At 43.2% G+C, this 17,932-nt stretch overlaps 2 protein-coding genes across 5 annotated transcripts in view; both read left to right on the forward strand.

Moving 5' to 3' along the window:
• The window catches only part of PUS7 (pseudouridine synthase 7), a 95,586-nt gene extending 89,177 nt beyond the window's left edge, over positions 1-6,409 (forward strand). For all 3 annotated transcript variants that reach the window (XM_077473865.1, XM_077473864.1, XM_077473866.1), the window contains one exon: positions 5,095-6,409. In XM_077473865.1, coding sequence (XP_077329991.1) covers positions 5,095-5,231 — 137 coding nt within the window. In that variant the 3' untranslated portion in view covers positions 5,232-6,409. The remainder of the gene's footprint in view (positions 1-5,094) is intronic.
• A 9,601-nt stretch (positions 6,410-16,010) lies between these two features.
• The window catches only part of RINT1 (RAD50 interactor 1), a 39,235-nt gene continuing 37,313 nt past the window's right edge, over positions 16,011-17,932 (forward strand). For both annotated transcript variants that reach the window (XM_077472373.1, XM_077472374.1), the window contains exon 1: positions 16,011-16,149. The gene's annotated coding sequence lies outside the window, so the exon portion shown is untranslated. The remainder of the gene's footprint in view (positions 16,150-17,932) is intronic.

Consider the following 17,932-nt stretch of genomic DNA (forward strand, 5'->3'; position numbering starts at 1 on the left):
ACATCTGTCCAGAAGTGGTCCAGAACCAAAAAAGCCTTGCCCATCAACATCCTAGAGATTCGGGCAGTTCGTCGGGCTCTGAAGCCCTGAACATTCAGGTTACGGGATTGTCCTGTCAGGATCCAATCTGACAGTGCCACAGCTGTGGCCTGTTTCAATCGCCAAAGGGGCACTAAGAGTCACGCAGCTCAGAGCTTGGGTGGAAAAGGATGTTCCTTGCCTATCAGCATTCTTCATTCAAGGAATAGAGAATTGACAGGCGGACCACGTGAGTCGCCAGCAGTTGGTCCTGGTATGCATAAATCCTAAAGATGAGAGTGGAGGATCCATGGTCCCTTCCACTACGGCCAGACCTACTCTCACAGGGGCTGATATTCTATAGTCTCTCCGGGTCAGTGATTTCTACCTTCATTAACGAAGCTGGCTTCCAGAGTCCTATACAGTGGGGACGTAAAGTATTCAGACCCCCTTACATTTTTCACTTCTTGTTATATTGCAGCCATTTGTTAAAATCATTTAAGTTCATTTTTTTTCCTCATTCATGTACACACAGAACCCCATATTGACAGAAAAACACAGAATTGTTGACATTTTTGCAGATTTATTAAAAAAGAAAAACTGAAATATCACATGGTCCAAAGTCTTCAGACCCTTTGCTGTGACTCATATATTTAACTCCGTTCCTGTCCTCCTGATCATCCTTGAGATGGTTCTACACCTTCATTTGAGTCCAGCTGTGTTTAATTATACTGATTGGACTTTATTAGGAAAGCCACACACCTGTCTATATAAGACCTTACAGATCACAGTGCATGTCAGAACAAATGAGAATCATGAGGTCAAAGGAACTGCCTGAAGAGCTCAGAGACAGAATTGTGGCAAGGCACAGATCTGACCAAGGTTACAAAAAAAATTCTGCTGCACTTCAGGTTCCTAAGAGCACACTGGCCTCCATAATCCTTAAATGGAAGACATTTGGAACGACCAGAACCCTTACTAGAGCTGGCCATCCGGCCAAACTGAGCTTTAGGGGGAGAAGAGCCTTGATGCGAGGTAAAGAAGAACCCAATGATCACTGTGGCTGAGCTCCAGAGATGCAGTCGGGAGATGGGAGAAAGTTGTAGAAAGTCAACCATCACTACTGACATCCACCAGTCGGGGCTTTATGGCAGAGTGGCCCGACGGAAGCCTCTCTTCAGTGCAAGACACATGAAAGCCTGCATGGAGTTTGCTAAAAAAAAAAAAAAAACACCTGAGGGACTCCAAGATGGTTGGAAATAAGATTCTTTGGTCTGATTAAACCAAGAGAGAACTTTTTGGCCTTAATTCTAAGCAGTATGTGTGGAGAAAACCAGGCACTGCTCATCACCTGTCCATTACAGTCCCAACAGTGAAGCATGGTGGTGGCAGCAGCATGCTGTGGGGGTGTTTTTCAGCTGCAGGGACAGGACGACTGGTTGCAATCGAGGGAAAGGTGAATGCAGCCAAGTACAGGGATAGCCTGGATGAAAACCTTCTCCAGAGTGCTCAGGACCTCAGACTGGGCCAAATGTTTACCTTCCAACAAGACAATGACCCTAAGTACACAGCTAAAATAACGAAGGAGTGGCTTCACAACAACTCTGTGACTGTTCTTGAATGGCCCAGCCAGAGCCCTGACTTAAACCCAATTGAGCATCTCTGGAGAGACCTAAAATTGGCTGTCCACCAACGTTTACCATCCAACCTGACAGAACTGGAGAGGATCCCCAAATCCAGGTTGTGAAAAAAACTTTTTGCATCTTTCCCTAAAAGACTCATGGCTGTATTAGATCAAAAGGGTGCTTCTGCTAAATACTGAGCAAAGGGTCTGAATACTTAGGACCATGTGATATTTTAGCTTTTATTTTTTAATAAATCAGCAAAAAATGTAAATTCTGTGTTTTTCTGGCAATATGGGGTGCTGTATGTACATGAATGAGGAAAAAAAAAATGAACTTAACCACTTTCAGACCGGACCATTTTGCTGGCTTAACCACTTCATGCCCGCGTTATAGCCAAAAGACTGCTACAGCATGGATGCTAACTGCCAGGAGGGCGTCCCTGGACGTCGTCCTGTTTACTCCCCCGATGCGCACCCGCGGCGGCACACAGAGGGGAAGTTCTGTGATGGCTGTGTGTCCCTGTGTGATGGCTGCTGTGATTAGCCGTTTACAGCGCGATCGGCGTGTCCAATGAGAGATGATCTCATATGTAAACATATGAGATCATCTCTCATAGCCAGGTCTCCCTCCTTACACACAGCGTCTCTTTTCATTTATAGCGCAAAAAATAAAAAACCCAGAGGTGATCAAATGCCTCCAAAAGAAAGCTCTATTTGTGGAGGGAAAAAAGGACAAAAAATTAATTTGGGTACAGTGTTGCAGTGGTTAAGACCAGACCACTTTTTACTATTCGGCACAGTGCCGCTTTAACTGAAAATTGCGCAGTTGTGCGACGTGGCTCCCAAACAAAATTGACGTCCTTTTTTTTACCACAAATACAGCTCTCTTTTGGTGGTATTTGATCACCCCTGTGGTTTTTATTTTTTGCGCTATAATCAAAAATAGAGTGACAATTTTGAAAGAAATGCATTATTTGCTATAATATCCCCCAAAAATAAAAAAATATCATTTTTTTTTCCCTCAGTTTAGACCGATACATATTCTTCTACATATTTTTGGTAAAAAAAAAAAATCGCAATAAGCGATTATTGATTGGTTTGTGCAAAATGTATAGCATTTACAAAATAGGGGATAGTTTTATGGCATTTTTATAAAAGATTTTTTTTTGTTTTTACTATTAATGGCAGCGATCATCTATTTTTTTTATTGTGACTGCAACATTATGGCGGGCACATCGGACATTTTTGACACATTTTTGGGACCATTGTCATTTATACAGCAATCAGTGCTATACAAATGCACAGATTCCTGTCTAAATGACACTGGCAGTGTAGGGGTTAAGTGTGTCCTAGGGGCGTGTTACTAACTGTGGGGGGCTGGGCTGTGTGTTAGTGAACACTGATCTCTGCTCCAATCACATGGAGCAGAGATCAGTGTCACTTGTTGCTAGGCAGAACGGGGAGATGCTGTTTACATCGGCATCTCCCCGTTAAGCCTCCCCGTGAGACGATCGCGGGTATCCCCGCGGCGGTCGAGTCCACGGGACCCGCAACCAGACTCACGGTGGTCCCGACCATCACGCGCACCCAAAAATCTGTGCTATACAAATGCACGGATTCCTGTGTAAATGACACTGGCAGTGTAGGGGTTAAGTGTGTCCTAGGGGGCGTGTTACTAACTGTGGGGGGCTGGGCTGTGTGTTAGTGAACACTGATCTCTGCTCCAATCACATGGAGCAGAGATCAGTGTCAGTTGTTGCTAGGCAGAACGGGGAGATGCTGTTTACATCGGCATCTCCCCGTTAGGCCTCCCCGTGAGACGATCGCGGGTATCCCCGCGGCGGTCGAGTCCACGGGACCCGCAACCAGACTCACGGTGGTCCCGACCATCACGCGCACCCGCCACTGGCGGTGTGCATGTGATGGCAGGGCGGCAAATACAAATGGACATGTACGCCAATTTGCCTGCCCGTGCCATTCTGCCGACGTACATCGACGTGCGCCACTCGGAGAGTGGTTAAATGATTTTAGCAAATGGCTGCAATATAACAGAGTGAAAAATTTAAGTGGGTCTGAATACTTTCCATCCCTACTGTATATTAGACACTGGAGGGCTTATGTTTCCTGGTGTGAATCCAAGGGTTGTCCCCCTCGGAAATATAACATGGGTAGAATTCTTTTTTTTTTTTTCTACTAGTTCAAATGAAGCTGGCCTTGATTACTATTAAGGGCCAAGTCTCGGCTTTATTGGTCTTGGTATTTCGAAGACCACTTGCTTTGGTCCGGGGTTTTTATACAAGGGGTAATGCAGCTTATTCTGCCAGTTAGACCACCCTTGGGACTTGAACTTAGTTTTTTTGTCGGTATTGCAAAAACAGCCCTTTGAACTGTTACAGCATACTCCCTTGGTCCTTCTGACAAGGGAAATAGTGTTTCGAGTTGCTATGCCATCTGCAAAGGGGTGTCAGAGATGGCCACTCTTTCCTGTAAAGAAACCATATTTAATTATTAAGGTGGTTTTAGGTTTCCACCTAAACCAGGATATTGTCCTACCATTTTTTATTTTTTTTTTCTCAAAAACCAGGGTCTAGGGTAGAGAACTCACTACATTGTCTTGATGTAGTGAGAGCGGTCAATGTCTATTTAAAGACTGCTGCTCAGGTCTGAAAGACTGATGTTTTATTATGCTACCAGAGGGTCCTAGGAAGGGACAGGCAGCATCGAAATCCACTATTGCGAAGTAGGTTCGGCAAGTTATAATTCAGGCCTAATGGTTAAAAGGTAAGCTTTCACCTCTTCATGTCAAAGTGCGCTCTACTAGAGCAGTTAGTACTTCTTGGGCAGTGCATCCCAAGCCTCCATGGCTCAGATCTGCAATGCCGCAACTTGGTCTGCAGTCCATACATTCCCCAGATTTTATCAAGTGGATTTAAAAAAAGGGGATGAGGATATCGCCTTTGGGTGCAGTGTGCTGCAGGCAGCAGTATAGGTCCTCAAGACTGTTGACGCCCTACGGGTTGTGTCCCCTTCCCCTCAAATAGCATTGCTATGGGACGTCCCACTTAGTAATTACTATGGTGCTCTGTGTCCTGTGATGTATGATAAAGAACAGAGGTCTTGCCCCTCTTCTTCTGGGGTATATGTATATGGCTTTGTTACAAAAACTGAGGTGTTCCTGGTATGGCAGGGGTTATATAGGGAGGCAACTTCCTGTTTATGGTGTGCCAGTGTCCATCACCTGAAGGTGGCCTATAACCCAGATACAAATTACTATGGTGCTCTGTGTCCCGTGATGTACTCCAAGAAAAGGATTTTACAGGTAAGCTGTTATAAAAATCCTATTATTTTAGGGACTATGCGGTTTAATGTGCGCAGAAGAGAAAAGTATGTTGCAGATAGAATACCGACAAATTTTTTTTCACAAGTTGCATTACTCTGTTTTTACTCTCTAGATGGAAAATACAAGGCACTCAAGATGGAATTTTCCTTGCCTCCTTCCACATATGCCACAATGGCCATCAGAGAAGTACTGAAAATGGACACCAGCATCAAGAATCAGACTCAGCTTAACACTGTGTGGTTGCGATAGGCTTATTCTGTGACCTCTCCCATTGTATATCTGTGGCATTTCATGCGTCGTTATTTTAATAAATACTTTATTTAATCCCACAAAGGGAAAAGAAAAAAGTATAAGCCGTTTTAACGTGGAGATTTTACACTTCTGTTTATTGAGTTATTTGAAATATTTTGTATTTTTTTCCAATTAGTTTTGTGAGCTGCAACTTCATTATTGGTAAATAAATTCGAATCTGCTTAATCATCATGTTCTACCTAATAATATATCACTAGGTTAAATTGGGATTCATTTGGTTTAGGCTGAAGGCTGGGTTGCATTTTTTTAGATTGCCTAATTGATCAGTTGGCCTTCCTGTTGCTAGTCCCCCTCTTTTTGTAAAGTATTGTGGTTTAAGAAGCATAGTGGAATGGTATTTTGCCTCTGCCTGGCGCCAAAGTGAAATTTGATGACAGGTGTGTTTATCAACTAGCTGATTAGTTATTTAGTACATAAAATAATTTGTGTGATATGGTTATATTACCAAATTGGAGGTTTGTGATTCATACACTAAACTCTCTATAACTGGACAAATTTTTTGTGTATTACACTAAAATGTTATAGGCGATCTAATAACTTATAAGCCTAAATTAATAAAATGCCTAGTTGTACATATGTGTAGATATTTATATATAATTGTGGAAATAAGAATTAGAGATGCCAAAACTGTGAGATTTGAGTTCTAAAACAGGTCAAATACTTTCCATAAGATTTGTTAATTGGTATACAATCAGATATTGTTTGACTATTTATCAAAATCCAGAAAACATATTTCCTTTCACAATGTTTGTTTGATTTAACACTTTTTTATATTCCATTAACATATCTGGTATATACACTGTACATATTCTGTGACTCCTGATTGACATATGCAGCTGGCTAATGTAGGTTCTATAGAAATGCCATAAAATGTTTAGCACCCCGAATACAATGGGACAAGTCAATGAGCACAAGCCTGTTTTTTTTTTTTTTCTAATAATAAACCTACACATAACTAGCCTCTTCAAATGTTGAAAAATATTTACATGTGCTATCCAAGGACGAATTATTATGCAAGTCCATTATAAAGATGAATTAATCTGTTTCTGTTCTGATTTTTTAGAGCTGTGTTACTAAGCATTTTTTAAATAAACAAGAGTGGTAAAAAAACAAAACTCAGTCATTTAGTTCTGTAATTTATTGTAACATAATGCTTTATTTGAGCTAATCATTCATTATCTAGGGCAAGCTTGTTTTGCTTCATGTCAAGAAGTTAAATCTACAACTTGTAGTGGGTCCCCCCCAAAGTGATTTGTAGAGTTGTTGTTTTTATTGAAAAGAATAAATGTTATACTTACCTGCCCTGTGCAGTGGATTTGCACAGAGCAACCTGGATCCTCCTCTGCTCGGATCCCTCTTCTGTGCTCCTGGCTCTTCCCTCCTGTTGAGTGCCTCCACAGCAAACAGCTTACTATGGGGTCACCTAAGCCGAGTCACGGCTCCCATTCCATTCAGACACAGAGCTGTGACCCGGCCCCTCCCTGTGCCCTCTCTCTCCTGATTGCCTGACTGACATTGGCAGCAGTGGGAGCCAATGGCGCTGCTGCTGTGTCTCAGCCAATCAGAAGGGATAGTCTCAGCCAGTCAAGACAGTCATGGATATCGCTGGACAGAGATGGGGCTACTGCACGCAGGAGGCTTTTTATCTTCATGCATTAAGATTTAAAAAAAACCTTCTGACTTTACAACCACTTTAAGACTTGAGGACAGGACAGTTCCACCCCTTTCTAGTCCAGGCCATTTTTTCGGTTTTCAGCACTGTCACACTTTGAATAACAATTACTCAGCCTTGCAACACTGTACCCAAAGTAGTTGATGGTATTTATTCAGCACTGGGTTTTTTTACTTTATAAAGGAAAGACCAAAAACTTTGACGAAAAAAAATGAGTTTTTTATAAAACTTTGCAAATCATTTTCTTCATAAATTTGGGTCAGAAGGTATTCTGCTACCTTCCTTTGGTGGCAAAAAAAAACTTGTATCTGATTTAGTCTGTATGAAAGTCTACAAATTATGATATGCCCAGCCTGTAGCCCTTTGGAATTTGCAAACACTAATCTGCCTTTCCCTATTGCCCTTTCATAGTAATGATTTCTAACAGACTCATGTAATGTGTTTCCAGACTATGGCTGTCTATTGAAGCATGTCCCCAGTCTCCAACCATTACTGTAGTATGGTCACAGCCACTGAAAGTCACCTGCAGCATGCCTGTACTCGCTGACCGTCTGTACCATGTCCGCAGTCTTTCCATGTCCTGTATCCTGTTTGCTGTCTCTGACCAAATTCTGTACCATGTCCGCAGTCTTCAACCATCTTTTACATTATGTACATAGTCTCTGACCATCTCTTGTGAATCATGTCCACAGTCTGACAATCTCCTGGAGTATATGTCCATGGTTTCTGAAATCTCTTGTATCATGCCCATAGTCTTTGACTATATTCTGTGCGTGTGCTGTCTCTGACACTGAATATTTACTGAATTTTGTGTGTGGCCAAAATGCCCCTATTTTGGAAGACAAACACCCCTTGGTCTTCTCTGATAGGCATAGTGAGTTTGTTGAAAATTTTAATTTTTTGCCACCCATTTTTGGAAAAAGCAGGAAAGAAAATGCATTTTTTTTGTCCATAAGATATTTTTAACACATAGCATAGGTATACTTAGAAATCCACCACAAAACTCATCTTGCTACCCCTCCCCAGTATGGGGATAACTACATGTGAGACGTTTCAAAGCCTAGCCACATAGAGGGGCCAAAATCCAAGGAGGCTTTCCTTGGATTTCCAGGCCAAAATCCTTCAGGCTTTCTAGGGTCATGAATTACACATCCAATTTCCTGAGTACCTATCGTGTATTTGGACACTGCGACTGGTGTAGTGGTGATCAGAGACACTGGCTGTGGCTGCACTATTAGTTTACACATGAGGTGTAGGGTGTACACATACCATGGTTGTGATGCTTTGCTATGCAGCTGTGGCAGGAATTCAAGCACTTTCGCTTGCTGATCACGACCTATTCAAGTAGAATAGGGTGCTTGTGTGAGATCCAGGGGGTTAAAGCAGGAGGTGAGAAGGCTATACTACACCTCACTGCCCATCAAATGCTGTTTGAAAAGCAATACAAACACAGATCCTTCTTCAGAGAGCACTACATGTGAACAAGACCTTATAATGAGTCTGGGACTGGTGTAGTGGTAATTGTGGGGATACTATGACTGACTGGCCGCACTTTTGTAGACAATGGCAGTGATCATAGACAATGACTGGCCACACTGAAATACAGTGATATCAGAGCATTCAGCCATTGTTCATGATCACCGCCACAGCAGTACAATGTCACCCTAACACTGCATTTACTCTGGTGACAGTACATTAAAAAAATATATTTAATTTTATTTTTTTTACCTACTGTCACCAGAGCAGTGTTGCAGATGGTTGCCAGTGCACTGGCAATACAGTGCCACCACTTCAACAGCCAATGCCTCTTATCAATAGATGGTGCAGTGCAATGTCACTATAGTGACACTTTACTGCTCGGGATGAGGCCAATTGTGTTTTTTTATTTGATTTTTACTACATACTCTTGGCTGCTTACTACAGTCTCCAATGATTGTAGTAAGCAACCAGTTCCTTCTCACAGCCATCTGCTCAAAGTGCGATCACTGTAATTGGTCACATTGATCACATGGTACAGGGAGTCAGCAGCTTCACGTAGTGTAAATAATGATCTTCACCCAAGCCATTTCTTTTTGAGTCTTTGGATCCCCGTTTCTGCCATCTTAGCAGTAGGAACTTCTGCTGCTTTTACAGTCCGCGCCTTACTGCTTATGCATGAGGTTGCACTGTGCCATTAAGATGGGTCCCTGGGATATGTAATATGTCCCTGGAGGTTTCGAGTGGCGAGGGGGGCAGGCCAAACTTCTGTAGTTTTCATTTAGGCAAGATGAAAATTACAAAAAATAAAACCCAAATATGGAAGAGGGTCGGGCACTTTAGCATACTTTTTCTTTTTTTTTTTTGTCAGATGTTCTTTATTGAAAGTTTTTACATTTTGCAAAGAGGGCTGTGATGAATGCGGGTGTCGGATCCCTGCCCTCCTCGCTAACTTGCGACAAAGGACTGGCCAACCTCACACCACGCTGTCACTTGCGTAACCATGCCACTCTCAGCTGCGCCAAGCACAACGTTTTTCCAGCTTGCAGGACCATACACTGCCACCACAGACAGGTCTGCTCAGAGACGTTACTCTACAACAATAGCGCTCTTTAAGAGGCAGGTGTGTTTATAGCTTGCATTACGATTTTTAGAGACCAGGATAACACTTTTCAAGATAAGGGTTTATTATGAAAAGGTCAAAGTTGGTGCAAATAAAACATTTACATAAAAAAGATGTTTCAAAGAGATAGCAACACTATACAGCCACAAAGAAATGAGGTAGAATCGAGGGAAGAAGAATACTTGCAATTAAAGTCTGAGGGTTGATCAGGTCTGGGTTTGATCGATGAGCTGGGGAATTTGTTCTCAAACTTGGCAGATGTTCCTGCTTGGATGGTAAAAGGAGAATTGACCATTGTCTTGGCAGCTCCCTTTTCTGTCAGATCAAAGGGGTGTTGACAGTGACCAATTGTCTGGTCATCTTGTTTAGGGATCGGTTGCTGGGAGGTGTGTACACTCATGACCATGTCCAAGGTACATTTTATGATATATTTTCATATCTCTGCATCTGTGCATCAGACTGCAGATATCCATATTATTGTTCAGCGTGAGATTTCCTTCAAAATGGATATACACATGCCATATCCCCAATATCTAGTTTACCTAGGAGGAATAAGGGGTACCAGTGGTTTCGCATATGATCTGACATAGAGGTGTCTGGACTTCAAATGTTACAAATGATATGAGGAAACTAAATATGTCCATATTATGGCTGTGCTATTATTACTTTGGAAGTTATGAAACATGCTGATATTTCATACTTATTCCACTGTTTAAGCTTGATCTGCACTATAGTATTTGCGACCAGTGTCTGCTGGTTCTCTGAAGTGAGAGGGTAATAGTTTTATGACAGTCCTGGACATCCTGCCAGGCCCCCATTAGCTGTTTTTACAGATGTAGCCTGGTTCTGCTTTCTCTGTTTGAAGTATAAAACTATGAATTCCTGAACACAAGGGAGGAGGGAGTGTGTTAAGATTTCTACTGTAATGTTACACTGTTAGCCAAGCTGTCTTGGCTGCCCTAAGGTTCTCAAACAACATGGCCACTAGCTACAGCTTTCATGGTCTGAAGGTTTGGTTTAATGGGTCCCCCCCCCCCCTAATTTCGACAAATGACAGCAGGCTCTGTGACCAACTGGATTTGTATAAATCGTCGTCCTGCCAGCATGCGCATGCACTTCTGGCCAACATGTACAGTAGCTTGTGAAAACGTCTCATAGGAGCAAATATTTCAAATGCAGTTCGAGGCAAGATCAGACTTTGCAAATCGCATCTTCACTGAAGCAATTAATTGTAACCAGAATGCCACACCCACCAAGATTATGTGACACCAGTGTCTTATGTGGCATTCTGATCCAACAAGGATCCAGGCTAAGGCAACATTAGTTCTCCATTTGTCTCTAAGAACTAAGACGGGTGTCTAACTTGTGGCCTAAGATGACTATGAATGCAGCCCAACACAAAATTGTAAAGTTAATGTTGATTAGATTTTTTTTTTTTTTTGTAAAAATACTTTTACACTTGGCAAACACATGCAGCCAAAGAACAATTTGACATTGTCACTTTACTGGACTTTTATTATAAGTAAGAAAAATATCCCACTCTTCACAATCAAACCTTATTCATGTTGTCAGTTTTCAGCAGCCCCTGTATTTGTGAGTAACTATTTTCAAGAATGCAGAACACTAAGGGCAAAATTAGAACCAAAATATCTGTTGAGCACCTTGAGAAGTCTGAAAATTTCTACTACATTCATCCAATAAGATACTGACGTGTTTGTTTATCGAAAACCATGTCAAATATTGCACTAATTTTATGTTGCCTTTTACTTTTATAATAAGATATTACATAAACAAATTACATTTTATTACTCAAGTACATTATCTATATCAGTGATCATTAATTTGTGATCTGCCAGGTTTTTTCTGCTTATCAGCTATCCTTATTGTTTGTGTATTTTCTGTGTGGCCCAAGACAATTCCTCGTCTTCCAATGTGGCCCAGGAATGTAAAAAGGTTGGACACTCCTGTACTAAGAGCTTTAAAGGAGATGTCCAGCCTGTGCTTGTTTGGCTGTACTTCTAAGGGTCACAGGTGTGCAATTTGTTTTGCACTCCTGTGACCTGTTTTCAGCAGAGAATGGTCTGAATCTGGATCCACCACATGCCTGGACTGATGCCCGTCTCGTCCTTTCAGTGAGCTTGTGAGAGCATGGGATGGCCATTCCCTGCTCCTCCACAGCTCAGCACTCCAGTGAGCAAGGAGAAGCAGACCCGAGAGCTTCTGTTTGACAGTTAACGGCTCTCTGCTCGGGAGCTGTGAGAACCGAGCCATTGGCAATGTTTGATTGCTCGGTTCTCAGTCTAGAGGTGGCGGGGACAAATGCAGCATCGAACCGATGCTGCATCCACGTAAATATGCTGGAAAAAAAAAATCCCATTCTTCTTTTTTAAGATAATTTGGACAATTGAGTAAATTTAAAAAGTGTATGCCATGGAATAAAGATTCTGCAAGTACAGAAAAATATCTGTTAATGTGCAGAAATTATCTCGGCTTGCGTGCTTGGAGCCCTGCTCACTTGTCTTTCGCTGACTCTCTCCTATTGTCCTCATTTCCACAGCATAGGGACTAAGGGTGGTGTTCCCTCAGATTAGGCAACAGAAGTGATGTTCCGTCACCTGCGCATGCATCCACCGCTACCACGTTTGCTAATTTGACAGAACACCTGCAGTCACAAGGTGGCAGCAGACATCTTAGTACACCCAAGTCCGTCTTGAATTTATGAGTCATTATAATAATAAAGTGAGCATATATAAATAAATATAGTATATTGACATCTGCGATGCTGTTTGGATTTTACATTTTGAAAGAAGCTGGATGCTAGCAGTAGGAAGGTGGCGGAGACCATGTTGGTACACCCCGCATTGCTCAATGTGACACCTTTAGGCTTTCAAAATGAAACCTGCAAATGGCATCACAGATGTCAACATACTATATTTATTTACAGTGCCTTGCAAAAGTATTCCCCCCCCCTTGGCTTTTTATGTATTTTGTTACATTAAAGCGTTTAGTTCAATGTTTTTTTTTAATCTGAATTATATGTGGCGGATCATAACACAATAGTCTAATGTACACACGCATGCTCGGAATCGAGCAGAAGAGCAGCACTGGCTAATAAACTTCTTTTTTCTCAGCTCGTCGTACGTGTTGTACGTCACTGCGTTCTGCGTTTGGAAATTCTGACAACTTTGTGCGACCATGTGTATGCAAGGCAAGTTTGAGCCAACATCCGTCGGAAAAAATACCATGGATTTTGTTGTCGGAATGTGTGATCGTGTGTACGTGGAATAAGTTGGTGAAGTAAAATTTGAATAATATATACTGAAAATTTTTTCAGAAATAAAAAAAAACTGATAAGTGGCATGTGCGTATGTATTCACACCCTTTATTATGAAGCCCATAAAAAGCTCTGGTGGAACCAATTACCTTCAGAAGTCACAAAATTAGTGAAATGATGTCCACCTGTGTGCAATTGAAGTGTCACATGATCTGTCATTACATATACACACTTTTTTGAAATGCCCCAGAGGCTGCAACACCTAAGCAAAAGGCACCACTAACCAAACACTGCCATGAAGACCAAGGAACTCTCCAAACAAGTAGGGCCGGTTCACACAGGGGTAGCCTGACTTGCAGCGCGACTTTGTAAGGCGCGATCTGCACATGACTTCAGCGGCGGCTTGCAAAATGACTTCTGTATAGAAGTCAATGCAAGTTGCCCTGAAGTCGTCCCAAAGTAGTACAGGAACCTTTTTCTAAGTTGTTGCGACTTGTTCCATAGTGCAGAACAAAGTCAGGTTACCAAGTCACCGCTGTGTGAACAGGCATGTAAGAGGATCCCTGGGAGCACCATCAAGTGTATCATAACCAAATGAAAAGAACATGGCACAACAGCAAACCTGCCAAGAGACGGCCGCAACACCAAAAGTCACGGACCAGGGCAAGGAGGGCATAAATCAGAGAGACAGCAGAGAGACCTAAGGTAACCCTGTAGGAGCTGCAGAGTTCCACAGCAGAAACTGGAGTATCTGTACATAGGACGGCAATACGATGTATGCAGTTGGGCTTTACTTTACTTTGAGCAAAAAACAAAATGGTATGTTTTGAGTTTGCGAAAAGGCATGTGGGAGACTCCCAAAATGTATGGAGGAAGGTGCTCTGGTCTGATGAGACTAAAATTTAACTTTTTGGCCATCAAAGAAAACGCTATGTCTGGTGCAAACCCAACACATCACATCACCCAAAGAACACCATCCCACTTTCAGCAGTCGGGACTGGGAAACTGGTCAGAGTTGAGGGAAAGATGGATGGTGCTAAATGCAAGGATATTCTTGAGCAAAACTTGTTCCACTCTGTGTGTGATTTGAGGCTAGGACAGAGGTTAACCTTCCAGCAGGACAATGACCCCAAACATACTGCTAAAGCAACGCTTGAGTGGTTTAAGGGGAAACATGTAAATGTGTTGCAATGGCCTAGTCAAAGCCCAGACCTTAATCCAATAGAAAATCTGTTGTCAGACTTAAAGATTGCTGTTCACAAGCGCAAACCATCCAATTTGAAGGAGCTGGAGCAGTTTTGCAAGGAGGAATGGGCAAAAATCCCAGTGGTAAGATGTGGCAAACTCATAGAGACTTATCCAAAGGGAGTTGGAGCTGTGATAGCCGCAAAAGGTGGCTCTACAAAGTATTGACTTTAGGGGGGTGAATAGTTATGCACATTGATTTTTTTCTGTTATTTTGTCCCATTTGGTGTTTTCTTCACAATAATAAAAAAAAAAAAAAACATCTTCAAAGTTGTGGGCATGTTTTGTAATTTAAATGATGCAAATCCTCAAACAATCCATGTTAATTCCAGGTTATGAGGCAACAAAACACGAAAAATGCCAAGGGGGTGAATACTTTTGCAAGGTACTGTATATACGCTCACTTTATTGCTAAAATTACTCTTAAATTAAAGACGTAGCTGGGTGTACTAGGATGTCCGCTGACTTCTTCTGACTGCAGGTGTCCTGTCAGATGAGAAAATCTGGTGCAAGTGGCACACATGCGCAGGTAACGAAACATCACTTCCGTTATCTAATCTGATGGGTCGCCGATTCTGACGGAACACTGGCCCTATATGAAGCGAATTTCTTTCCTGCTACCTATGGTTTGCCATACTTCTCTTAAAGCGGAGTTCCGCCGTTTTTTTTGTTGTTTTTTTTTAAAGCGGTCCTCCACCCTGAAGTGTAAGTTCTGCTCATCTGATCCCTCCCCCCCCTCCGGTGCCACAATCGGCACCTTTCAGGGGGGAGGGGGGTGCAGTTACCTGGATAATCCAGGTATCTGCACCCACTTCTGGGACAAGACCGCCGCAGATGCCCCACCCCCCGTTGTGTTCTGGGAAACACACAGTTCCCAGGACACAGCGGGGACCAGCAGAGGCGCGACTCGCGCATGCGCAGTAGGGAACCAGGCAGTGAAGCCGCAATGCTTCACTTCCCGATTCCCTGACAGAGAATGGCGGTGGGGGCAGCAGAGAGACGGGCGATTGCTCGTCATCTACCGCCGACATTGAAAGGTGCCAAATCTGACACTGGAGGGGGGACTCTGAAAAGCGGAAGATCCATTTTTTTGTGGAACACCACTTTAAAGCAGTGTTCCAGGCTTTTTATGTTTATTAAAAGTCAGCAGCTAGAAAAAGTGTACCACGGTCCAGCGATGCGGCCGAACGTCGCTCCTCTCCCCCCAGCCACTCTGGCTTTCAGCTTCACGGCCGGGCATGCGTGAGTCACGCTGTGCTCCCGGAGTGGACAGGTGATCTCCTGGGACCTGTCACGCTTCCTAGGAGATCGCCTAGAGGGAAAAGCCGCCTAAGGCGAAAGGAAGAGTTGCCTTGGCGGTCCCTGGGCGGAAGAAGGAAGTGGGACAGAAAGTCCCCCTCCTAACGAAGCCCCCACCCCCCTCAAAAAAATGACATGCCAAATGTGGTAAGTAAGGGAGCGAGGAGTGATTAAAGCGGAAGTTCCATTTTTGGGTGGAACTCCGCTTTAAGATTGTAAAACGTCAGGAGTCCTCCTAACCCTCTAGAATCCTACTGCAACCATGCTAGATCTCTTTTGTTGGAAACTGTACTCTCTAATCATACTATTGTTCTCGTATAGTGCTGTGCCAGCTCTTTGTGCCAAATAAACGCTGTACAATAACAATAACTCCAGGGACAATGATAAAATATCCACTGTATTCATTCTAGGTACGAACTAATGGTGTGAACTCTAACTCAACTTGCATCGTCCCTAACGCGCCATCTAGTGGTCGAGATGAAAACTGCATTGTCTTCGTTATAAAAGCTAAAATAACGTTTGGAGTTCATCCTGAATCTCCGTTATAAGGGCCATTTACGTTCACTATTTAGGCGGTGAGCCGCGCCAGCTTGAATATACATGTCTTTCCTGTGGTTAGCCGTACAACCTTTCTCAGCTGGACTATGCGTTTTGTTTATAAAGTTTATCGAAAAAAACGTGATGTCCCGGGCGCCGGAAGTGACGTGTGTAGTGGTGAGCTGTGCTCTCGGTGTGAGTTGTCATCGCTGGTCCTGGACACTGGCAGGTACTTGGGGTTATGATTAGACAGCTGATGTGCCATTTTACGTCTCTGCCTGTATTCATTGTACTAATGTGACTTCCTGTACGCTGTGTTCTGTCACCTGTCTATATCAGAAAATGTTACTGGCCTGGGATATAGTATATACAGTGTGTGACATTCCTGGCTGAGCTACATTTAATGGGCTCTTCTAGTCACTGCATGTGCCTAAGGGCTCTCTCTCTCTCTCTCTCTCTCTCTCTCTCTCTCTCTCCCTCTCCCTCTCCCTCTCCCTCTCCCTCTCCCTCTCCCTCTCCCCGCTGTTTCAGGCACCCCCCGCCGCATTCAAAACACACTGCAGTTGCAATCTGCAGCGGGTGTCAATATTAAGTTAACGACGTCCCTGCATGCAGGTCCCAAACATGTTTGGCCACACCGGATCGCATGGAAGTGCCATGCAATCTGGTTGCAGTGAGTTTCCAAAAGTATTGCATTCGCTACTTTTGGTGCAGTGCGATTGCAGCCCACTGAAAATGAATGGGCTGAAATCGCACCGCACAGAACTGCATGTCAATCGTGCAGGAATGCACAGTGCGTTCCTGTGCAATATGGTGTTAACGAGGCTTTAATTTTTAGGTTGTCTGCAACTTGGCCTCTACATATTTGACACATGCCAAAAAATAGAGGGCAACTGAGCATGTGCAGAGCAGTATTGGCACTTATTTTTCATGTTTAATATACAGTTGTGCTCATAAGTTTACACACCCTGGCAGAATTTATGATTTCTTGGTTTTTTTTCAGAGTTAGTGTTTAGCTGAAGCCATTTATTATCAGTCAACTGTTTTTACTCTTTTTAAATCATAAAGGCAACAAAAAATACCCAAATGACCCTGATCAAAAGTTTACGTACCCCAGTTCTTAATACCATGTATTACCCCCTTTAACATCAATGAAAGCTTGAAGTCTTTTGTGCTATTTGTGGATGAGGCTCTTTATCATCTCAGATGGTAAAGCTGCCCATTCCTCCTGGCAAAAAGCCTCCAGTTCCTGTAAATTCTTGGGCTGTCTTGCATGAACTGCATGTCTGAGATCTCCCCAGAGTGGCTTAATGATATTGAGGTCAGGAGACTGAAATGGCCACCCTAGTGCCTGTCAGATGCAGCCTGCCTGTGCCCGGATCAAATCGTCAACCTCCCGCTGTGTCACGGAGCTGGATTTGAACTTCCAGGCCGCGGTAACAATGTCCTGCCTCCTGTGATCGCATCACACTGATTCAACGTCCTGCCATTGGATCAGTGTGCCATCTATCACAAGAGACATGACATTGTAACTGCTGCCACCCAGACAATTCAGCTCAGTGACACAAGGAGATCACGGCTCTGCAAGGAGAGGAGGAGGGAGAGGGGTATGGATGAAACCCATGCAATGGGTGGCCCCCAGGGCGAACCCCGTCCCTATTTTGGCACTCCATTATTTGCATTTTTCTTCTTTCAGTAGCATACCAAAAACAGTTTTCAGACAATAATTTTCAGTGACTGAAATTTCGGTGCACCACTAGAAATTTCCCATATGCCCTCCTTCAAGTCCATCCCATTGAGGAACTCCTAACTCCTGGAGACCTTACTAAACCTTATATAGTGCACTCCTAGGCAAGGACTCCCCCAAGATAGAGAAACTATGGGAAATATGGCATGGAGATATACCATCACTAGATAAAGAGGGATGGGAGGACCGTTTTGATTACGGCCCCAAGCATCTAAGGATAAACTAATTCAGGTTAAATTCCTCCACAGGATCTACTATACTCCTC

Source organism: Lithobates pipiens, unplaced genomic scaffold (assembly GCF_037356315.1).
Source record: "Lithobates pipiens isolate NorthernLeopardFrog02 unplaced genomic scaffold, aLitPip1_a1.2 Scaffold_8, whole genome shotgun sequence".
NCBI lineage: Eukaryota > Metazoa > Chordata > Amphibia > Anura > Ranidae > Lithobates > Lithobates pipiens.